Source organism: Triturus cristatus, chromosome 4_1, assembly GCF_964204655.1.
Source record: "Triturus cristatus chromosome 4_1, aTriCri1.1, whole genome shotgun sequence".
Taxonomy (NCBI): Eukaryota; Metazoa; Chordata; class Amphibia; order Caudata; family Salamandridae; genus Triturus; species Triturus cristatus.
The window spans coordinates 1,206,461,982-1,206,487,398 of record NC_140585.1 but is presented as its reverse complement, the minus strand read 5'-3'; the positions used below and the strand labels follow the sequence as shown (position 1 = coordinate 1,206,487,398).

The following is a 25,417-nucleotide window of genomic DNA, read 5'->3' as shown; positions in this document are numbered from 1 at the left end:
CCTGCCGCCGACTCAACCTCGGTCGCCCACGAGCCCACCTTCGACCGACCTCCCAACACCCACAGCGTGGATTTGCGGGGATTCATATATAGACCCGACGATTCTCTAAATATACCCATTATTTGCAGAAGCCGCGGCCCCGTCCTGTCAATTGCCGTCAGAAAAAAGAGAACGTCGTCTGCGTATAACGCTATTCTATCCGAGAGACCCGTGGCCCACTCAAATCCCCTCACCTGGGCGTCTACCCGCACCCAGGCAGCCAGAGGCTCCATGGCGAGAGCAAATAAAAAGGGAGAAAGAGGACACCCCTGCCGCGTTCCCCTCTGTATAGCAAAGGTAGAGGAGGTGGCCCCCGCCACCCGCACCGTCGCCGTCAACCCCGTATACAGAAGTTTCACATAGGAAAGAAAGCGCGGCCCCACATTTAGTCTAGGAAGCAGAGCAATTAGATAAACCCAACTCAGGGAATCAAACGCCCTGTCCATGTCTGCCAATAGTATTGCCGCCGGCTCCCCCAACCTCTGGATCGCCGCAATCGCCACCTGCGCCCTTCTAATATTATGCCGGGTGGCCCGCTGAGGCATGAATCCCGCCTGATCGGGATGCACGAGTGATGTGATATGAGGCAGTAGTCGATTGGCCAAGGCCACGCCAGAACTTTAGCCTCCACATTCAAGAGCGATATGGGACAGTATGAGGCGTGATCCTCCGGGGGACGGCCTGGCTTGTGGAATACCACCACCTCTGCATACCTCCAATCCGGAGGGAGGCGACCGCTATCCCGAGCCTCCTCCACCACCGCGCGGTAGTGTTGGGCCAACTGCGCCTGGTACCGACGGAAAAATTCACTCGGGAACCCGTTAGGGCCGGGAGCCTTCCCAGGGTTAAGCTCCCCCGGGGCCGCCCCCAATTCCTCCACTGTCAACGGGGCCTCCAACCCGTCCCGCAGCTCATCTGATAACGCCCTGGGGGCAGATCCACAATTAACTTCTACATCATATCCGCCGACAGGCATTCCCTGGGAGCATAAAGATCCGCAAAGTATGTGGCAAAACTTTCAGCAATTAACGCAGGGTCAGTAATCGGGTTACCCTCCGCGTCTAGTACCCCCGGTAAGGGTTGTGCGTGAAAAGTGCCCTGACACAAGCGATGCAACATCTTACTGGATTTATCCCCCCATTGGTACACTCTACTGCGCGTCGCCAGCCACACCTGCCGTGCCTCATCCATCTGTAAGGCTGCGCACTCCTGTTGCGCCCACAAAAGCCGACGCACCTCCAGGGCACCCCCCCGATTCTCGGCTTTGTCGCTCGAGAATTTCTATGTTCGCCTCAGCCCGGATCAGCTTTTCCTTATGCTGCCTGCGAGCCGCTGCACACCACAAGATATCCACCCCTCTCAGCGTGGGCTTCATCGCTTCCCACAGAGAAGCTGCACTCGACACCGAGCCCACGTTTGCCAGCAAATACTGTGCGATGGCCTCTCCCATGTGCACTGCATATTCCGCCTTCTGAAGATTCCACACTGCCAGGCGCCAACGAAACGGCTGCCGTCCCCTGCCTGCCTCCAAACGTACGAGCACTGGGGAGTGGTCTGAGAGCCCCCGTGGCAGAATAACCGCCTCCACCACCCTCCCAGCCATGCCACAGGGAACAAAGATGTAGTCCAATCTAGAGAAGGAGTGGTGAACTGCCGACACATACGTATATTCCCGAACCGCGCCATGAGCCCGCCGCCAGGTGTCCACCCAGTCCAGGCCTGTCACAAGAGAATTTAATTTGGTAGGGAACTCTCTCCCACGACCCTCCACCCCCCCTGACCTGTCCACCCTGGTGCTCATGACATCATTCCAGTCCCCACCCACCACCGACATTACATCCGGCATATCGGCCCACAACGATTGTAGCCGCTCTATGAGACTCCACTGCAACGGGGGAGGGGCATACACGCTACCTAGGCAATGATTCATAGATTCCCCACCTACCCTACCCCGGAGAAATAAGTAACCACCCTGCCCATCAACCCACTGCTGTTCGTGCGTGTATGGGACCCTGCGATGTATCAGGATAGCCACCCCACGAGACCCTCTCACAAAGCCTACGTGGAATACCTCTTGGTACCCATATCGCTGCAAACAAAGGACCTTTGTGCCCTGGAGATGGGTCTCCTGCAGCAGTAGAATATCTGCCTTCACCCGCTTCGCATGGTAGAGTATGGCCCCCCGCTTTACCTTATCCAAGACCCCTCGCACATTCCATCTCAGGATATAGAGACGTCCCTGCATCATCATCCCCCCACCAGACACGTCAGCCATGAGGGATTGTATCACTGTCCTTCGTTCCCAAGAAGCCTCGGGGGCGTGCATACAGCTTGCAGTGGACCTGTGGTGGACGTGCGACCTGACCCCAACAACAACAACCCTTCCCCAACAAACCCCCCACCCCATACCTCAAAAAAACCCTTTGAAGTATCTGTCGCGGCGGGGCTGACCCCCCCCCCAACGGGGGGTACAGGCTTCCCCGACCAATGGATCCCCAAGTCCCAGCCCATAACCTCCAGACAGGACTCCCGCCAGTTCACATCTGACGGTAGAGTAAGCCCAGTTCAAGACATCCCGGAAACCACCAATCGAAATGTCACTACGCAGCACCCGTGTTCCTCGTTAAGAGTCCAATGACTGTCCCCCAGGGGCCGAGCCCCCGCCACCGACAGCTCCTCCGGACTTCGAGCACCGCCTGGACCTTGATCGCCTGTCCCCTTTCTGCCTCCGGCCCCCCCCCCCCCCGAAGACGAATCTGATTCTCCGCCCGGAGGCGTATGGGGCCGCACCCGCACCGTCTCGTCCGTCCATCTGAAGACCTCCTCCGGAGTATCAAAGAAGTGTGTTCGGGACCAAAAGACCACTCGGAGTCGGGCCGGAAAGAGCAACGCGTATGGGAGTTTAAGCTCTCTCAGCCGGGCCTTGGCGGCCATAAAAGACTGACGCTGCTGCTGGACCTTCCGCGTATAGTCTGGGAAGATCAGGATCCGTGAATTAGTGAACAGGAGCGGTTCTTTGGCCCTGGCCTGCTTCAGGATGGCATCTCTGTCCAAATAATTCAAGAATTTGGTGATGACCGGCCGCGGGCGGGCCCCCACCAGGGGCTTCTGCAGGAGAGCCCGATGCGCCCGCTCCACCACAAAGCACCTGGACATCGCGTCAGGGGGAAGCCAGCCCTCTAGCCAAGCGGTGAGAAAGTGCTCCATGTTTTCCTCCTCGCAGCCCTCCGGAAAGCCAACGAATCTGAGGTTGTTACGTCGGGCCCGTCCTTCCGCATCCTCTGCTCGGTGCATAAGGCCCCTTTGGACGGTCTCCATCGCTGCCACCTTGCGTTTCAACTCTGCAATGTCGTCCTCCACCCCAGAGATACGCGTCTCGGCCTCCGTGATCCGACCCACTACATTTCGTAAATCCTGCCGCAGCAAGGTAACATTCGCACCAACTGCCCCTATCTTGGCATCCAACATGTCCCTGGACTGGGTGATTGCGTTCATCAGGGCCGCATTGTCCGGTACCGCTCCCGGTTGGCCCCCGGACCGGTAAACTTGTCGATGGGCCCCTGCTTGGCCGCGCCACCACCACCCTTGTCTCTGGTCATGCTGGCGCCGCGTGCACCCAGGGCCGGCCCGAACCGTACACAGTCCCAGCGGAGACTGGTCCCACGGCCCAATCCGACTGCCGACCGCACCCCGGGGCCGGGCAACTTGCACCCTCTCACTCTGGCTAGGATGGTATGCAGTCCGCGACTTCCCCAATAGTCTGTCCCGCGAGTCCGCAACTCAAACCAGCGGAACTCCTTAGCAAGCCTCAATGGGGGCCACGGGGCACCAGCCAGCGACCCAATCCCCCGCATCCGCACCTCAACTCAGACGCGCCACCAAGTCCCACCACTGAGTCCCCTCCGGAGAGTATCGTCGTGAGGCTCGGGGCCACCCTCAGGCTTCCACCCCAGCAACACCAGGCTCCTGCGTCTCTCTGCGAGCACAATATAGTGGGGTGCGACACCCCAATGCGGACAAAGCGTCTCTCCTTTCGCCCAGCGTGATCCGCCTTGCAGCAGAATGAAGGGTGCGCCACCACAACACAGGCGGACCCCCACGCAGGTCCTCCCCCGCAGCCCGATCCAGCCGCCGTTCACCATCCACTCCACAGGCCCTGGGGGGGGGGGGGAACCAGGGCCCAGTCTTTGCTGCCCCCCCGGAACCAGAGGTGGGGCAGCCAACCAGATCCCCGCAACTCCCCGCGGTCCGACCACACCGCCGATGCCCCCGCCACTCCAACAGACCAGGATACCGCCACGCAGAGGCCCACCGCCCCTGTCGCCGGCCGCCGCCGCCCTCGTGTGCCTCCGGTGCTGCGCTGGCCCAGAATCAGAAGCCTCTCCCGCCTTGCACACTCCTCCTTACCGCCGCGGCCCGATCCAGCCGCCGGATCCCTCCACCGCCTCCTCGCTGGTCTCCACTGCACAAACGGAGGACAAGCCTCCCGCCACAGGGCCGGCCGCTCACCGCCGCCGGGTACGTTCTCCGGCCCAGCCAAGCTCCTTCGGCCGCTCCTCTCCCGCCACGGGGACGCGGCACGCAACCCCCGAGGCCTCCGGCGCACCACCAGGCCTCTCCCGTGTTGCTGCTGGATCGCGGCGCCGCCTCGGCCCCCGGCGCTCAATCTTCGCGAAGAAGGAGGGAGAACCGGGCACTACACCTCCGCCACACCTTACGGCGCCACCATAAGGTCCGGGATGCCAGGATGTACGTCGGATAATTGTCGGGCTGGCGGAGCCGGCCTAAAACGCGACCGCCATATTGGCTCTCCAAGCCACGCCCTCCGTGTGGTCCCCTTTTGAGGAGTTTGCCACAGCTGGTCCACTGTTAAGTAGCTGCTATTGAAGAAGGGAGTAAAGCTCAAGGGGGTCCTTGTGGATCTCTAATTTGACTCACAACGTTACTTAAACACAAACACCAAATATATTCAAGTACACACTGACTAAAGCAACAGGAATGTTGTGGCTTAGCTTGTTTCCTTATGTAGATTCATATTTATACATGGCTATACCCCATAATTACACAATTAAAAACAGAAATTGGTGTTACTGTCCCTACTTAGCCCTAGGTTTGTAATATCAGCCTGGAACCTTTACAAGTGCATCTCTTAGATACAGCCCCCTGCTATTTTAAGTTTTTTAGACAGTCACATGGTCTCCAAACACAGGCTCCTGTTACACTCAAGACTACCCCTCTATGGCAATGATCCCCAGTGAAAGGTCAAGGTGCTTGCAAGGTTATGCCTTTACTCGATGCCCTCTTTCATGGCTGCGGATTTCAACAATCTGCGCGCGTGAACACGGTTTTTGCACTTTTGTTGCGCCAAGTGGCGACATGTAGAGGGCCCTGCTTCAAAGCGCTTTTACATTAGGAGATGGAAGACGACTTAAAACGTACAAGGGCTGCAGAGCAGTAGCACATTAAAGAAAGGCCTCGAGAACTCTGACTGCAAAAACATCTACCCAAAATTATAGACAGCCACAAAAAATCTCGATCTTACGAAAATATCCCCCTATTTCAAATTAAACATGCACTTAGAATAGTGAACAGACACGTACTGTCAAATATACAAGGACTGGAATTAGAACAGTCAATTAACACAGTCCTTCAATAGGTGAGAGGTGTGTTTGGCTGGATATAGGAATTGGATTTGAAGCAGTTTGAGATACCTGTAGGGTGATTTTTATATACGTTTCAGACTGTATTTGTCTGCATTTCTGAGATGATGTTTGCCAGCCCGTTTTCATATGGACTGCAAACTATACGCAAGATATGTGGATGCACAAATATGTTCTGCTTCTCGTGCTGCACAGTTGCATCGAAGCATGGTTGATATAAGGAAAGAGTCATTTTTTTTGCAAAGGTCATGAGTGCAAAACACAATCCAATTTGGAAACTTAACGCCATGATAACAATGAAACCAGCACCAAAGGAGAGACGAAGCTGCAAATTCAAGACAAGATTTGCCCTTACATTGATGTGACATATAGAACTGCCGAGTGGTCATTACATAGTAAAAACGGAGAAGAGGTGAAATGTGTGCACTGAGGTAGAATCTCAACGCACAAACGTGTCTTTAGTTTCACTGCAAGAGGCCCTGTGGGGCTGTGAATATTCACTCACTGATCAATGAGCTTTGAGTACTGGTACTGACAAAGTTGAGGGGCTGCCCTGCCTACTCCACCCAAGAGCAGCGATCAAGATGGCTCAGTGTCTTAAACGCTTGGGGTGGTCACAAGCTGTGGTCAAGCGTTTGAATCTCCGCAAGGCTGAATCAGCCTTACACCCTCCCTAAATTTGGTAAACGGAGTATCATTAAAATTAGGGAATAGTCAAATTAATTCATTGTAACAATGTTTGCAACAATAGCCAATCCAATATGCATTTTAATGAGCTGAATCTTTGCTACAATAAAAATCAATCCCTAACTTTTTCACGACCATGTTTGTTTAGTCTACCCTATCCAATCGTAGGTATGTTTTACATGCCTGTTTTTGTTGCACAGATCGAAATTGCAAAAAGACCCCGGGGAAGTTAAACAACAAGGGCCTAAGAGGGATGGATGCACAAAAGGCTTTCATGAAACCCACTGGGTAAATGAGTTTAATTTAGATGCACCGTATATGTGCATTTCTCTTATGTGGCCATCCTGGCAATGTCGATGAGGTCCTGCACCTACACTGGGCACTCCTGGGCAGGGGTTGGTCACATCACATTCTGATTTTAACATGTTGTAACTCCAAGTTCCTAATGTGGAACTTCATAGGCGGTTGCAGGTTAGACATAGATATGGCACATGTGAGTGGCAACAGTTCGTTTTTATTGCATCGCCACTCAAAAAAAGCAAAGATTTACTTTCCTGCACCAGCTTTGCTGTTTTCTTTAGGTCTGACTTGACACAACAGCTTTCTGCAAGAGGTATTATTATCACTTCTTTAGAATATAAACACAGTGGGCATTGGCTCTACCAAGAGGAGTATTACCCTAAGACCACATACTACCAGCTGCTTGGTTTATCATTCTGCCCCCTATTGCGCTGCAACGTATGAAGGACTAGTTTACATGTCAAAGGTAAATTAAATCATCATAAATTAAATGTATCCCATAGATGGGTTATATACAGAAAGCATTAATTGTTGTGTTGTTTTTTTTTTTTTAAACAATTGCCTGAGGCTGTTTTAGTGGGGCTCAATAGCAAACTAGGTCTATTGGCTTTGCCAATGCTTGAAAAATGTATAATAACAGTAATCAGACAATATCATACACACAGGTGAGAACATAGTTTAGTACTGTGATCGTATGGCATGATATAATTTCAGCAAATAAATAAGTCTTTCTTCCTCAAGACTTGCAAGTTTTTCTCCTCAAATTTGTATCAAACATGGCAAACTCCTGAACTTACGTGACGGTAGCAAACTCTGAAACAAAACACTGCAAAAGTTGGTTTCGCAGCTGCAAAAATCAGCAACCGTTTGCTTTTAGCGGGAACATTTCCTCACAGGCAAATTTTGGCAGAAAATTCTTTTGCAAATACTTCCTTTACAAGACGTTTCCCCAGAAAGCTCAGTTTTGATAAGTTTCAAAGCTTTGCAACCTTCAGGATTTACTAAGGGCCTGATTTAGAATTTGACAAACAAGTTACCTCGTCAAATGTGATGGATATCCCGCCCGCTTTATTACAAGTGCCGCCTGCTTTATTACAAGTGCAACTGGACATAATGCACTCATAATAAGGCGGAAGGGATAGCCGTTACGTTTTTGATGGAGTAACCCATCCAACCGCACTTTGTATACGTAACAAAAGCTCACTGGTGCAAGTTAAATTACGACCATCACTACTTACCAACTGAAGCATCATTGAAACACTCTCCCACGTTGCCACTCTGATATTATCACCGCCATCGACGAGTCCTTGGTAGCCCTGCATGTGGAATTAAAAATAAAAAGATAGTACTCAAAGCACTTTAAAACGGTTTGTATTATTTCACCGTTCAAAGCCATGCGATAAGAGTTAAAAAAGTAACACACATTAGCAATTTACAGAATTTGCAGTCCGGGTTAGAAAAACGACATATGTCAATACCTAAAAGTCCTATGATAAGAATTCTAAGAGTCCTTTGCCCTCTGTCTTGCTGCAACAGAATGTACAAATGTCAACTGTGATTGTAAACTGTGCGACTATGAAGTACAAAACGAACACAGCTATAAATACTCTACAACACTGCACATTTGTTCTACTTTATGTAGACTTTTTGTGCGCCTTCATCCAAGTAACACTAGAATAACTAAGGTAATTAAATAGCATACTGAGGTTCAAAAAGGGAACATTGGAGGCACCAAATCATTACTGTTTTCTGTTAATTAATTTATTAGAAGTAAGAAGATGTTTGCAAAATCAAATAATAATGTACACATCTTTTTTCGAATACAGTACACATTTTTGGGAAATACTCCAGAGCAGATATCAGCAGGCAGACAGACAGACCTCATGTACAAAGTAGACTTTGGCACCAGTGTAGATCCCAACTCTGACCACAGCTCGAACTGCTGCATTCATACCTAATAAAATACAGAAATGCAAGGAACATTAGTTTTGGATCAATTCTAGCTCAGAATCAGAAGGTTATGCAGCAGTGTGTGCTGTGTTCGTGAAATGCACTGAACACATTTTGTGCCCTAGTGATAGATTCGATGTCCACGCGGAAACTTTGAATCGTCAATGGCGCCTCTCTGGTTTAGGTTCAATCTTGATTTTAGTCTTAGTCAAAAGGTACAATCTTGACTTCGCTCTTTATGAAAAAGGGTTGCCGGTAATTTACAGAAACTATTTTTTTTTAAATCAGAGGGAGAACCATCTTCTAAGTGTTTGGAAAAAAAATGCTCAGGAACTACGTGCCAATTTTGAAGGTAAATGCAGTTGATAAGAAGCTAGGCCTGAAAAAAAAATTTGGAATGAAGATTTTGTATTCTTGAAATTGGACTTGCATTATTTTTATTTGTTGTAAATTAGAGAGAGCCATATTGTTTCAAAGATGCCCCCATTTTGTATAATTATTAGTACAACTATTTGCAGGACGAATTTTAGGCAAGGATGTTCATCTTTGGATCACTGTACCAATCCAATCATTTGTCCTGAACAATTCCCAAACTTAGTCAAAAAACAATTACATTGTTGCTTTCTCGACCATGGGTGGCTCCTCGATGAGAGTGGAGGAGTTTCACCCCACTTAAATGCCCCCAGAAAAGCCCGAGAAGAAAAATAAAATGGAAATGAAGTTAATTCATTACCATTTCATTTTTTGTACACCCATCCTGAACTGAGTGTCAGGACGGGGCGGGCGTGTGACAGCAGCAGAAGGGAGGAGTGGTGGGCTGACTGCACTGTTTAAAGTGTGCATGTCTCTTTGGCCTGCCGTCTTATGACATTCAGCCAGACATGCGCATTTGAAACCTCTCTAACAGACAGCTGGGCTAGAGAAAGCACAGGCCTCCAGTGCTTTTGAGAGCCCTGAGAGGGGCTGCTCCTTCCAATCCTAGCGCTGCTCTCATGTTGGTTACCAGCCTGAGAGCAGCCCCAGGGTTGGTTAGAGGAATTTTCTGGATCCTGGAGAAGACAGAGCAGAAGACCTGAGCTAGGATGTCGTGCAGCAAAGAAGGAAAATGGCTATTTCTTTATTTTTTTAGTCGCCACTCACCTTGCATGCATACACCTACCCACCACCAATTTTCCCGCCTCCCCCCTCCTTTCCTAGTTGCCAGCTGCCGCTGCTCTCGACTTCCCGGTAGCAATGAGAAGGTGAACAGATACACGGTGCCCTCTAGAAACAAACAGGAGATAAAGGGGAACACACAATCACTTTGAATCCCAAATAGGGAGAAGATCTTTAACCCCACTCATACACTGTTATTCCCTAATCCTCCAAATATCCACCCATCCAATGCCCATTTGCAACCTCATTTAAAACATTTTTTTTTTTTTTAACTTTCACTCTTATACAGTTATGCATATACCAGCTCTTAAGATGTCTACATAACTGAATACAAATGAAGACAATTAAAACAAAAGCTTCAGGTGTTAGACGTTATAGCAATGATACATACAGTCATTTCACAAGTCGCACAACATATAAGTTTCGTGTTGTCGATGCTTCAAATGTGAGTAGGGAAGTAAAAACATATTTATTTGGTGTAGCCTGTGAAGGGTAAAGAAATAGTATGTGTACCTCTTGCAAGAGGCCTTCCAAGGTGTCCATTCCAAGAGCATGACTGCGTGAGATTGATAAAAGTGAATGCACTTCTTGCATGGAGCAGGCTTGATAGAGGAACCGTTGGTGCGATTGGACGCATCCAAGCAGTAAGATTAAGTTCTGGGCATTAACACTAGTGAATGACCAATAGTAGCCAGGAGGACGCCCAGGCAGCATGACCCACTGGATTGAAATGCTGGAGCACTCTAGATGCAGCCCAGAGCCACTAGAGTTAGGAAGTGAGGTAATAGTGTTCACAATTTGGTGCTCCTATTCCACCCTTATCCGCGGGCCAGACGAGTTTAGCAAGTGCCACCCTCCGTCACTGGGTGTGCCAGATCAGGTAACCTAGAAGGGTGTCTAAGGATCTAAAAAATTTAGTAGTCAGGTATGCTGGCTGACTGACGAAATAAAGAAGTAGGCAAGGGAGCATTATCATCTTAGAAAGAGCAATTCTGGCTATGACCAATAGTGGCAAGGCCCTGCAAAAGGACCCTTAGCTCCAGAGAGCGGTAACAGCTCGTGTCAAGTTGCTGTCAAGCAAGTCTTGATCATCATGGCAAATGTGAATGCCTAGGTAATGGAAGGAAATAGTGCTGCCACTGGAACACACCATCACAATATTTAATTCAGTCTCTGGAACCGTAGGAGAGAGAGGGAAAGGCAACATTTCTGCCAGTTTAGTTGTTTACCAGACACGTTTCAGAATGCCTTGAAACCAGCTGTTATATCAGAGTGGTCCCTTGTTACATCCTCTAAATACAGCAATATATCATCTGCGAAGAATAAGATGACATACGTTCTATCCCCCAGAGGGATACCCCATGTTTCCCATTCGCTGGACAGCCAGATAGCGAGTGCTTCCATGGTGACGGCAAAAATGAGGAGGGGGGAAAGTAGGCATTCCTGCCTAGTGCCTGGGCAGACTTCCATGGCATCCAAAATACAATACCCTACATGGGACCCACATGAAAGATTGAGTGTAAAGTTATTAAATGAGTATGAGTGGGCGTCTACCCATCCCCACTTGATGTAGTAATTTAAAGAGGTAATACAGCTGAGGGAACTGAATGCCGTCTTAAAATCAAGTACCATGCAAGCTAATCTGGGGAAGTCTTGGGACCATATTCCACAGCTCGATATAGGCAGCAAAGAGGCAGGGATATGCTCCTCCCTATTACAAAACCATTTTGATTGGGGTGAAAGAGTTGATGGAATAAAGGAAGCAACCTGTCTGCTAGTATTCTGCTCAGTATCTTGTAATCTGTGATGAGGATCGCAAGCTGGCGATAGCTTCCCAACTCAATGGCTTCCAGCCCTCGATTTGGAACAGAATCCAGCAAAGCTTCCTGCATTGATGCAGGCAAAGACTCTTAAGGGGCTGGAGTGTTGTACAGCCGTTCGAGCGGAGGGCCTGGGGGTTTGCCTATGGCTAACGAGCAAATTGCCCCTGTTATTTCTGCAGAAGTGATGGGCACTTCAAGCTCCATCCTATGATCTCGGGAGATCTGCGGCAACCAGATGCCGTCAAAATGTTCAGCTATTTCCCGAGATGAGTAAAGTGTCTGGAAATATTCAGAGAAGGCTTTATGGATTTCATGCTCGGAGCTTTACAATTCACGCAACATAGGCGTTCAAGAAGCTCTGCATATTTAGCACAGGGTGTGACTAGGGAGCCATTGACCTGAGCTTGGGCGACCCATTTGTTTTCTAGGGAGAACAGGAATCCTTCCCTCCTGCATGTTGTTCCAAGAGTGCATCTCATGCCCGCCGTGGAGACAAATGGTGCCCACGGCTGGACACCTTAAATGCTTCCCGCTCCACAACACTGGAGGAAATAGTGCCCTTGTTCAGGTAAAAAAAAATCAGTTATTTTATCCCTCATTAAGGACAAAAGGCGGCGTCCTCGTGAATTGTAGGTTGCATGTGCCAAGTAGGGATCGGGGAGTATACACGGCCTCAGTTCAATCTGGTTTGCAAAGGATTGTGATCTTAGATAGTGCGGCCAAAGTAGTTCACAGGGGTGAACAAAGGGCATAAGGAAGAGGAGCATAAGATGCTATCCAAACATACGGGAAGACCAAGAGGCGGAGAGAGGAAGCATTAGATCCTGATAATAGTGTGTGATCAGTGGCAGCTCCTCCGCTAAGGCGGAGAAGCATCGCCCCTCTGCTTTAACTGCAAGCTGAACACAAAAAAATAAAATGATAATAAAGATCATTATTATCATTTTATTTTCTGTATTTAGCTTGCAGCTAAAGCCAGGGGGTGAGGCTGGGCTCCCCATGTCACAGAGGGAGGAGTGGTGGCAGCACCTAAAGTGCGCATGATGGTTTGGCCGGCCGTCTCTGGCCATCCAAACCGTCATGCGCACTATGCATGTTCTCCACACAGGCTGTATTACAGCCTGCGTGGAGAACATGCACAGCCTGCCAGCCGCTGTCTGAGCGCCGAACTACAGTCCTCAGACCAATCACAATGCTACTAAGGCAGTGTTGTGATAGGTCAATGGATTCTGTGAGACAGTGAGCTTCCTGCAGAAGAAGGACGGAGGAAGAAGAGGTGGCAGCCAGTAGTACAGGTGAGTGCTTTATTTTTTAGGATGAGTGCCAGCGACAGGATGGGGTTTAACGATCCCACGATTGTCATTAAGGTGCAGTGCTGCAGTTAAGTGGAGACGCAGTGTATGTCGCAATCATGCAGGGATGAAGGTTGGCATCAGGGAGTAAAATAATGACTATAGGTAGCCCTATAGTTCGCAACCCTACATTTCAATAGTTAATCTGCAGTCTATGGTGCCACGTCCTTGGCACCCCGTAGTTCAATGATTGATAGATGCGAACAGGTGTATTCAGAGTCACTGCAGGACCAGTTTGAGGAAATTCATGCGGTGTGACACGTTTTTGAAACGTTGCCGCAGCGATAAGGGCTGAATGCTGGCTTTCTTCCGCTTCGCTCTCAGATGAGGCCGTGTCATTCATAGTCATTTCTCTGGGCCGGCACCAACATCGTTTGCATGCCTGCCCACAGATTGTGCTCCCAACCCTCAGTCGCCCCAGAGGGGGAAGAGAAGGGAAACTGCTCTGCCCAGTCCCATGCAGCAGATGGATCCTCAAAGAAATTAGATTTGTCCTGAACAGTGAACCAGAGCTTTGCTCGGAATTATAGGGAAGACTTGAGACCTAGTTAATGTAGTTCACATTTCACACTAGCAAATGACATGCGTTGAGGTGGCACTGTCAAAGTGTTGCCTGGGGACACCATTACTTTGTAGTTATCTACCACCTGCAGATCCAGCTTGCATGCTGTAGAATTGCTTCAAGTTCTTTGCTGTGGATAAGCTTTGCCAATAATCGATCAATAAAGAATGTCGTGCAGATTCCGGAGTAGGTCGAAGTCCGAGGACTGTATGAGCACACTCTATGGAGAAAAAGAGGGTCAGGTTTGCGGTGGCATGAGCTGTTTAACCAATGTTCCAAGGTATGACACTGGGTCAGGGCCCTCCGCACCCTCTGGGAGGCTCACTATCTTGATATTGCACCTGCAGACATGACCATTGGCGTTTTCTTCTCTCCCCTCAGGTATCTTTTGGTGTTGTTGCAGTTATAGAAGTGAACGCTCCACCATCTGGGATACACGTTCTGCCAGCTACCTGTGGTCGTAGTGAAAAGACTCAGTTCAACCACATTGATTTTATTCCCTAGGCAGACCAACAGGCTTTCAACTGTTTTCAGTATGGGGTCCAGCTGGTTTGGTGTTTCAAGCGACAAAGGTAGAGGTGGTGCCACCCCCCCCCCTTTAGGGGGCGAGAGGGGACAGCGAGTTAGTTCCTTGGTAGGTTGGGTTTGCAATGTTACCTGAGGTCGCCCCAATGTGGAGTGGATACTGGATGCGGGCAGAGAGGGCAACACATGATCCAGCTGTAGTCAATTGATGCAGGGTGCGGGTCCGTTTGCGGTGGCACACCAGCGGTATCACAAGAGAGCAGCTCCAGAAATCCCACCACCACAGCAAGTACAGCCCACACCGACCCAAGGAAGAAACCCCCGCACAGTTCCGGAACTGGGCCAAGACACCACTCAATGTTGCAGGCAGGACCATGAAAAAGACAGTGTTGTTAGTCGGGATTTCCTCCTTGTTGTGCAGGCAACTAGTGGCAAAGCATTGTTGTGGGCCATAGAGCTAATGCACAGATTGGTCTGTGGTCGAAGGGGCTCTCTCTGGTAAGGGCCCCAGTTATGCTTCAATAGCATTGTCTTTTAATCATCCTCAGTGTGGGGACTACAGTGAACCAATCCGCTGCCCCCAACCCCCTCCCCCAGCGGCTCCCACTCCACAGGTCTAAGTCCCATAAGTCCCAGGTGTACTTTAGAACAGCCTCTGGTCCCTGACCTGTAATGTTACAAGGGTGGAGGGGGGTGATACAGGAGGCCACTGTTGCAATACTAGCACTCCAAAGGAGCTCGCTAGTTAGGGAGCCGGCACAGCCTATGCAGAATCTGATGAAACTGGCTTGGTGGAGACAGGCAAATCTCACCTCCCAAAGCCCTGCCGTGGCTAAGACTGCTTTGTCAGCTGAGTTGACTGCCTGTAAATGGCAAGTGTTCCAGCAGGTATCACGGGCCAGGGGCAGGTAGGTTTGAAGTCGGGCAGGCAGGTTTGAAGTTGGGCAGTGCTGGTAAGGCACAGACCAGTGCTGTCTTCAGGTGCAGCTGCGCTGCAAAGGCTCCAGTAGGCCAATTGTGGCAGTATCCCCCAACTCCCTCCAGGTGCTCCTCCTGTCTTTGCTGCGGGGCAGGTCCCGCCCAGTGGAGTTGCTACTCATACAATTATGGAGGATAACCCGCTTTGGCAGTGGACCACTGCATTCAAGCGCCTGCCATTTAAGCCCTCATGGCTAATGCCACGCCCATTTGCAACCTCATATTACCATTCTTCAACACTACTTTCCTGACACCTTCAACTGTACACTCACACGCTCATACAATATTATCACAAACCCATCATCCTACCATATAATTCACTTCCAAACTCGCCCAATAACCCTTGCTGAATCCCTGGCTCGATTTTGTACTCTTATTCCCTTACCCACAGTCTCTCCCACCCAGCTTCCCCCAACTACAGTATCCCTGCACAACCCCCTTTGAACTATTGCTAACTCACACTCACTTTCAACCCCTCCTTCTTCCAGCCTTCTTGCCCCCACAACTCAAATCAGTTACAATGCATCTTCATTCCCTCTCCTCTCTTCTTCATTACATGTTTGCTTAGGGAGGATGCTTAGGGAGGATACGTAGGCAGGTTGCAAACTCCATGACTGTGTATTCATATTCTGAGACTTCTATTTCAGTATTAACTGTTTTATTAATATTCGATGTAAAGCCAGGCACTTCCCCAAAGCTTAATATCACACCTTCAATACAGGAAATGGCTAGCATTGCGTCTGGGGAGCACACAGCCGTTCATTAATATGGGCAGTGATTTCCACCTCTATATCGTTTGGCTCCATCAGAATGATGCACTTATTGTCTATGATATGCTGTAGATACGGCTTTAAATACATTGAGAACAGCATGAGGGATATCCGGCATTCCTGATGGGGTTCAGGACCAATAAGAAAAGTTTAGAAAATCTGATAATCGATTACACTTCTAGCTTCAGGATTTCTCTAGAGTACTTGAACTCGATGTAGGAACTTTTGGCCTCTTTCCATCCTTCTCATAGTGGCCCAAACAAAAAGGCCAGGAAACTCTATTGAATGCCTTCTTGACATCTATGATGATCATATTGTCTGGTTCATGTACAGTATTGAAAATATCAAATATTGAAATTGCAGTGTTTGTGTGTATAGTGGTAGCGTGCTCAGGTATAAAACCGTGTTGCCACTTACAAATAAGAGTGTCAATGTTGGGCGCAAGAAGTATTGCTGGAATTTCACAGTATATTTCACCATTTGTATGTGCTAGGTAAATGAAACACTATGATCCTCACTCACACACTTTCACCTTTTTTGGGGGGACAATGTTGGTAATGTTTCACAGTGTAGGTACAGCGTGGACATGGTCTATACCTAGAATTGTTTGCAGAACAAAGGAGCTAATGTATGATTGAATGGTTTCTTTGAAGCAAGAGGAAGATCATCCTCCTCTGCAGCTTTACCAGATGGTAAAGATGCTATATGCTATTCTTTAGTGAGATTCAGGCATACAGAAAAATTGGCCTGTCTCATTTAGCTGCCTCAGGTTTACTGCCTTTAGATATGTCTCTATGGCTATAGAGCATATAATATCATCATTATATAATTCTTTAAAAAAAAAATTGCTGCATTATCTCCTTTGGCTGGTCTATACTGCACCCCACAATGTCCTTAGTCTAATACATTTGTTGCATCTCTTTACATTTATAAGCTAAAAATTTACCAATAGATTTATCAAATTCATAGTTCAGTTGCTTTCCATATTTATAAAGGGCAGCTGTTTTCTGTAATTACACGCCTGATCTTACTTCTGCACTCCTTATTACGAATTGAGCAAGCATGCTTTGTTTCTACAGTAACTAATGCAGTAAAAGTTTGTCTCTCTATGGCACACTATGCTCTATTTCGATTGCCAAAGAACTTTATTGCCCCTACTGTTATATATGCGTGGAACGTACCCCAGACAATACTGTCCAGGACTGTTCCTAGATTTATAAGCAAAACATTCTGTAGAGAAACTGCCATTACCTTTTTAAACCCAGCATCACGGAGCCCAAATGGCAACCTTTGAGATCTCATATATGAAGGTTTGTCCTTAATAACTATCATTATTAACAAAGTATTCCGATCGGACCACAATTAAGAACAAATTTCAATATTTATATTAGGTATTAATTTATATGCAGCCAAGATCAGATCAATATGAGAATAATGCTGGTGAGTAAAAGAAAAATATTTGTAAACTGGCTGTTAATTTTTTACAGCTAGGCATACGTTCTAAAGCCCGTGGGCTATTATCAAATGTTGAATAAAATTATGAATTTTTGGCATCCTGAGGGAAACTTTATAATTTGTTGAGTCTTTTCTATAATTCACCACACAATATCTGCAACCAGTAATATCTCCCCAGTCCACACAGGTAATTCAACAGCAATTGTATTAAACATCTGAGGGTCATCCCAATGAGGACCATTAACTGCACACAGGCAATAAAATACTTGGTTTATCTCTAATGGGTGATCACCAATCTCCATAAACTGATCCTTGCTGGTTTTAAATGCTTTCACTGGGCGTGACCTCTAACTAAGTATGGCTGCTGAGATGAGCAGGCAATCAACTCAGATTCTACCTGTCGAAATTCAGCGTTGTCTTTAAAAGCAAGGTGTATCTCAACAAGACCAAATAATTGTAAGCTTAAACATTCTCAAATCGTCTTTTACTAGATGCAGCTTAAGTGAGCTATTTAAACCACATGTTCTAACACATTAAGCTTTGAGGGGCTAGAACATTCCAATTCTTGCTTCACTTCTCAATCAATACCTTAATTTCAAACTCATTTGACCTTTTAAACATGTTTTCTTATTAATTATCTTCATCTCTCCTTTTCCATCTGTGCAGTCATACAACCCTGTAGACCCCCATTCTCATCAACCCTTGTCCCCTTTTCCTTCTTCTGTCACTGACCTCCACCCAAGCTCACAGGGAAAAATCATTACATTTTGCTGCAGTCTGGTATAGGCAACCACTTGTGCCCAACCCCCTTCCCCACGACCCTTTAACCAAAAACGTATGTAACTACTTTGTTCAGTAAAGCTTAAACCACTCCTCACGATGAAACAGTAACTACGTGTCCACATAATTATATTGATCATACAAACAAATCAAAATCACTAGTATTACTCGCCTGCTTATGTTTAGAGAGGTTATCTTGGATCTTTGCCTGTTCTTTTAAAATATCCGTAGCTTCCTCTTTCAATGAATAGAAACAAATATGCCCATATCTGAAAATCCTCAGCCTTGCAGGATCTTGTAGAAATACCTGAGCTCCAGCTTGATCAGTTGGCGCACCAACCATAGTCGTTCTACATTTAGGTGACAGAAATCAGACTGTCCAAAAAAAGAAATGGTGTATATAGCAATAGGGGCAGCAGTACTTGCCTTTAAGAACATGGTCTGTCAAAATAAAAGATTAACAGTGTAAATCATGATAGATCTAGGTATGGATCTAGTAGCACAGTTTGTGTAAGACTATGCACTAATTTTGATGGTAAGCCGATGTCGCACTGAATTTGACAGATGAAGGAATGGATTTAAATATTGGCGGAGAGGGTACTCCATCGCCACTGTGACGGAGTTTCCTCCGCACCAATATTATGGTCAGTCCGCCCGAGTTTGATTTGGGTGTGCCATAGTTTGACGATGGCGAAGATTACTCTACCTTCACCGTGGTGAAGCTTCTCCATCCACCTAATTTAGATGGTAGTTTTATTCAAGGATTGTTCCAAATGAAGGGAAATGCACAAAATGTATTGAGTTACTGTCCCCATGATGTATAGAAGATATAGCCTAATCTAATTGATTCAGATGTTTACATCAAATATATGAAGAATAATTAAATGATGGATTATGGAGCAATTTGAATGTGAGTGCACTCATTAACAAGTGGTGCAATTTGTGTTTGAATGTTATCAATGTGTTGGGCTTGCGCAAATACTCATAAATGTTTGTTAATCTGCGTTATGACTGATGTCTCAACTGGAACACTGTACTGTAAAACCCCAATAAAAAATTTTAAACAAAAAGAATCAATGTGTTGGGCTCTGTAGTGATCACGGAGATTGGGAAACATTTTAAATATATATTTTTAAGCAATTGTGTAGTTCTAGCAAGTGAAAGAGAGGCCTATTTCCTATCATTATATTTCAGGTTGCAGAACTATTGATATCATTTACCTTTTTGTATCATTTGCTGAGCTTGGTATTTTTATGCCTCTAAGATCAAGGTTCAGTAGTTTAGGCACTGAACCAGAAATCAGACTAGTTCTGACGTTCCTGGTATACACCTGCTATGATCGGTGGCTGCAGTTCAAGTATGATGAACTGGTGCCAAACCAGAACCTGCAGCCGGAGGCCACGGTATGTTTTGAAAATGCATTATTTACAGATATTTGGTGGACCTTCAGGACATCATGGTGTTAATGGGAGTTATGGAGGCATGAGGGGAAGGATGACTGACATGTAGAGTATGCCATGATGCGGAATGAGAGGTGATGGAGTATAAAGATGCTAATGAGAGGCGTGGACATGAGAGTTGAAGTGGGTTTCTAGGCATCAAAATGTTGAATTGGGGCAAAGGGACATCAGCAATCATAAGAAGGGGTAGCAGCAGCAAGAGTCTAAAAACTGATATTTTTAAGCTATTGAAGGTGGGTGGAGGAGGGGACATCAAAATTCTAAAGAGGGGAGTGGAAAGTGGCATCAGGATGCCAGAAAAGAGATGGCTAAATTGGCTATTAGAGTTGGGAAGGCCAGCTATTTGACCTACCCTTACCACGTCTATCGCATGGAAACTCACTGTTTATTATAAGGCACTATATAAATGCAGTTAGTTATTTGGTTCCCCTCAGAGATAGGGTGGCCAGGCTCTAGGCATATGAATATATGTAAAGATGTGTATTTCTATAGTACAAGTCTAACTATAAGCAGCAAAGCTTTGTCCAATGAAAGCGTAGTAGAGGGAGAGGGCATGGAATACTTGCTTACAAATAAATGGGTTCTCTTAGTTAACATCCATGAGTGGCAATCTATCTAAGCGGGTTACCAAAAGGAACTCATATTACTATTCACACCAAGACTCATGCTCCAAAGCCAAGCACTGCAGATCATTTCCAGGTCTCTGTGATGCTTCTCAATCTATCAGTGACATTCAACACTGTCCACCACTCTGTACTTTTAGACCACACGCAGGGCCTAAATAAGAGCGTGGTCATTCCTGGTTCATATGTTTCTCAACAAATTGGTCATAAGCTTTCACCTTGATGACTTATTACACTGCAACCCCTATTCCTTTGAACTGTGGTGTCCCTTGGGGATCTTTCCTATCTCAGTACTGCTTTAACATGTATTAGAGCAGGGTTTCCCAAACTGTGAATCATGACTCACAAGCTGGTTTTTGGTGATTCAGGAAAGTGGGAGCAATGAATAAAGATCCTTTTAAATTCTGTGTTTAACTTGTCATGTTTGCTGGTGATTCAAAGACAAAGGTCAAAATCAAGCTATGTCTTCTGGTAAATTGCGGCAGGATCGGTGTTACTTTTCTTTCTCCGACTACAAAGTGAGAGGAGTTTTGAAAGTGAATTATGTGACAATCTTGCTGGAGTCCAGGGAATGTGAAAGTAGAGGCTCTGGGATGTTGTGTTTTTGCAAAGCACAACAAAATGTAAATACCCATAAATGAACTGTATGCATTCAGCAGTTATGGAAGCAAAAATGAAGCAGATTTTTTTGCAATTCTGAAGTGTGCTGAAAGCAGAGATTTTAATAGGATCAAAACAAATCAAGACACTTTACTTGGGGATGCAGAAATGATAAATGCTTGCAGAAACCCGGCCTTCACATATTATCATTTGTGTGCTATGTAGTTCTATCAGTAAAACTGTATATCTGTGCAAAGTCAGTGACCATTTTAATGGGAAATGTGCTGTCTGTGAATATGCGTTACCACATGAAGCTTTAGTTACATTAAAAAATCGCCCCTCTTCATGCCCATTAAAGGTAGATGAGTCGCAAATGTTTGTCATTCTAAAAAATGGGTCATGGTTCTAAACAGTTTGGGAACCAGTGATCTAGAGCCTTGAGACAAACTTATCTGCATCATGGCTTCAGCTTCTACATGATTGCGGAGGGAACCCAGCCTATTATTAGAACAGATGGAGCAATCTGAATGATGTCACTGTTTCAGGGGTGTATGAAGGAGGACTGGGAGTGAATGCGAAGCCAGAGGCTCAAACTGAATGGCGATACATCAGTAGTGCTCAAAACTTCCTGTTGTTGGACAGCTATTGGCTATCTGAAATGGGATACTGCTAGAAACCGATAAAAGCAATTTATAAACTGGGATACCGCTCTAACTTTGAGCTGTGTCTGGGACTCTAAATTTATAAAGAGGTCTCTAGTTGCACCTACCACTCGTGTTATTTATGAATAGTCCTTCCTTTCATGACTTCACAGTACACAATTTAGAACAATTTAGAACAATGTATTTATGCTAGCTAATTACAACCATTGCATATAAAACAATTACCATAATGTAAAAATGTCAACAATAAAAAAGATTCATATTGCCAAGAGAATTACCCCCAGTTGATCAAATTGTTCCTTTTATACCAAGTCTTTTTCCCGGTATAGTCATTTACTTTACAAAGCATGCACTCAAGCTAATATTTGTAGCTTGGATAGAAACCAGAAAAACAGAACTGCAAGCCTGCATGAGCGAGTCAAGCCATTGTCTATGGGGTATTTATATGCAAGTTCCTTTCCTTAATTATAGTGGCATGCACCCATCAGTCTCTGCCATCATTTGTTCTAAATTGGATTAATCAAATTGCTGACATCTACATTTTCCAAACTATCTGACTCATCTTCAACTAACTAAAATTCAAGGGTCTACCTGGCTGTTGGAGACCTCCCGCATGCTTGCCACATGCTGTTTACCCTTTATTGGTTTTCCTTGAAGAACCATATTAACCTTAAGGCGCTCTGCATTATCCACTGCTCCTTCTGTGCTCAGCCAAATGCATTCATTCAGAAACATCTTCGCAAATATGTGAAAGGCGACCACTTAGATGCTCTTTGTAAACCACAAAAGCCATTAAATCAATCTACCCCTAACCCTCGGGTAGCTTGGCACAAAAGTTGTAAGGCTTAACTTAGAGGCAATGTGTAAACCATTTACGCAGAACACAAACAGTAACAAAGTTAAAACACAAAACAAGAAAAATCCCAAACCAATTTGGAAACATAGAGTACATTTTAATAAATACATTCATACCAGAATGATAAAATTCCAAGCAGGAGATCCGGAGATATAAAATGTTAAATTTTTAGTAAAAATAGCGTGTAAAAGCATAAAGCACCATTCAAAGTTATCTGGTCACTCTAGACTGGGGAAAGTCACAATTTGAGGCTGACTGCGATGGAGCATGGGCAGGATACAGGAACCAGGTTAGTCTCGCTACAAAGTTACCTTCTTAAGCCCGGAGCAAAAAGTTCCATTCAAGTCGGAGGAGGCTGCAAGGAGCAGGTCGAACAACGTGGATGGTCTCGTTGTAGTACAAAGAGCATGTCAGGTATCATGGACAGTCGTCGCTGAAGCACAAAGAGCCAGTCGGGCATCGTGCACAGTTGTTGCTGTAACTACCCGCTGGCGGTCAGCGAGGGCTGGTGTTGCTGTAGCACTAAGTATAGCTCCCTCATTGCTGGTGGCAGGAGGAGCAGGCCTCTCCAGAGCTTTGCACTGCTGGTCGTCAGAGGCGGCAGGGTCTTACCACAAACTTTCCCTATCGCAGTCGCTTACAGTCCAAACTTTAAGATTTTCACCTTTTCTTAAGTAGCTGAACCAAGTGTCCAAAGCCTGGAGAGGTACCTCTTGACAATCAGGACTCACTCCAGCAGAGGCGAGCAGTAGGGCTCAGACACGTCCACCTGCTGATCCAGGCAGGTCCAACTGCAGCAGGTCATCTAGGTAGTTGCATGGATGTCTCTGAAGCTTGTTGCTTCCCTGTAACTCACACAGGAGGTCGGTCAGCCAACTGATCCTTGGAGTCACTCTGGGTCCCCTGAGATGAAGGCAAGCAGGTCTAATCTTCCTTCTCAGACAGCAAGGCAGTCCTTCAATTAACAGGGAATTCCTCTGGTAGCAGGGAAGTCCTTCTTCTGAATCTGTCACAGGTCTAGGAATGTTTTGATGAGTGGCTCTGGAAGTACAAAATGTATACCAGGCACTAGCCTTTTTGTGGGAGTGACTCCCTGTCTTACCCCCAACATTGGTTTAGAAAAGTTCTTCCCCTTCAACATAGTCAAAGCTCCTAACTGTCTGGAGTGACAAAAGGCAGGGCAGTCCTGGTGTCTGGTTATTTTGTGTGTGCTGTTGGCAAAGCAATTTGAACGTCTGGCTACAGCCCCTCCCTGGTCATCGTGTTAGGATGGCCCATCCTGTCCACTTCTAAGCCCTCTTCATATTACTGTCTGGAAGCAATACACAAATCCCAGCAGCAGAGCAAGTCACTGTCAAGTGACCCAGGACACTGTAGGCAAAAGCGCTGTTGTCTAGGACAAGAAAATGCAAACTTTTTAAGAGTGGCATTTTCAGAATTGAAACAATATCCAATTTAACCATTGAAGGGGGTTTTAAATGACAGTTTTTTGAGTGTAAATAGCGTTGTTCAATCTGCTGACAATCTACAGTTAGCACTTATTAAACACAATAAGGTAATACAGTGTTAGTCAATGGGAGAGATAGGTGTTACAACAGTGAAAAATTACTTTAGGAGTTTCTCACTGTCAGGACAGGTAAAACCTAAGCACACATGTCCTATTTCTTAAATGCCATGCCCTCTGCCATAAAAGCCTTTAGGGGCTTAGTAGAGGGTAACTTGCAAATACTATAACATAAAGTGTAGGCCTGACAAAAGATGTATTTTGCCAGATCTAAATGGCATTTTAAAACTGCACTACAGGCTGCAATGCCAGGCCTGGGACATATTTTTAAAGTGCTGTTTTAGTGAATGGCACAATGAGTGCTGCAGGCCCACTAGTAACATTTAATTTGCAGGCCCTGGTACATGTAGTATTATTTACTAGGGACTTACAAGGCCAGTCAGTCAAATAAAATTGTATTCGGCCGAATAGGCAGTGAGTGAGCCTGCAACACCAACAAAGCCAGCACTGTGCTTTACATTTTCCTGGGGTGGGACTTGGTTCCCCAACCTAAACCAGCACGCGGGAGGGGCCTACCTCCATTAAACAGGCATAGGCCTTCCCGCAGCGCAGGATGCGCAGAACGGGCAATGAGCGAGCCCGCAAAGCCAGCACTGTGCTTTGCCTTTTCCTGGGGTGGGACTCGATCCCCTAGCCTGGCACCAGCACGTTGGAGGGGCCTACCACCATTAACCCAACGTGGGCCTCTCGCAGCGCGGGACGCGCGCAGTCACGCCCGGGCCAAGGGTAAAACATCTAATCCCATCAGATCCCGGAAGAGGCTGAGCTGGGCCACCCCCCTAACATCTGCTCTTTGGATGACAAGGTACTGTGCGTTCCAGGCGGCTAATTAGCGGCCTTTGTTACAGCTATGTCCAGTCAGCCGAGGGCTTTTGTCTGCCACAGGACTCAGACTAGAAACGGGGAAAAGAAAATCTGTTTAGTGTGGGGATGGGGAGGCACAGACGAAGTCCTATAAAGCCAATCAGGCCCGTAAGCATGCAGGGAGTAATTGTGTTCTTGATTGAATTGATGATCTATTGGTGGAGTGTGAAGAAGTTCTAGACCCTCCTGGGACTGTCCCCATCAGTAGCCTGGATGGACTTGTCCTTGCTTAAATTTGAGATCACAAAAACGTATTCACTCAATGTTTAGGAAACCCAACACGCGCAGCAGTAAGTCTATTCAATTTGTGCCAATTGACACTGAGGCAGGGAATTTAGCTACACACGCAACTCATATAGGCCAAGGCCCACTTGACATTGATTTTGTCCACAGCAATAGGTTCACACCTCTCCAAAATTTGAGTGATGACCAAGAGGGAGGGGAGGACATGGAGGAAGGCACGGAGAGATGGGGAAGCGGTGGCAGGCAGTGGGGATGATGGGGGAGATGAAGGAGAAGATGTATCAAATAAAGGGCTATCCTTGCTTTACCCTACTGTTTCCAGGATCATATCTGATCTGAGGGAAGAAGTTAACAAGCTGAAATCTATAATTGAAGAACTCACAGGGCAGGTGTGACGGGACTCCGAGCGTTACCCAGGGGGCTACTGAAGACACTGAGTGGTGGACCCCGCTGACGCGGGTCTCTAACCTTCTTCCCTGTCCGCAGGATGAGTGGGATTCGGCAGCCGA

The 25,417-nt window shown here is 46.7% G+C and overlaps 1 protein-coding gene across 3 annotated transcripts in view; it reads right to left on the bottom strand.

Annotated features, from left to right (window-relative positions):
• LOC146856404 (ATP-dependent 6-phosphofructokinase, muscle type-like) overlaps positions 1–25,417 on the bottom strand; it is a 334,110-nt gene that overhangs the window by 143,247 nt on the left and 165,446 nt on the right. For all 3 annotated transcript variants that reach the window (XM_085654532.1, XM_085654533.1, XM_085654531.1), the window contains 2 exons: positions 8,567–8,640; positions 7,925–8,002 (listed from right to left, as the gene is read on the bottom strand). In XM_085654532.1, coding sequence (XP_085510658.1) covers positions 7,925–8,002; positions 8,567–8,640 — 152 coding nt within the window. The remainder of the gene's footprint in view (positions 1–7,924; positions 8,003–8,566; positions 8,641–25,417) is intronic.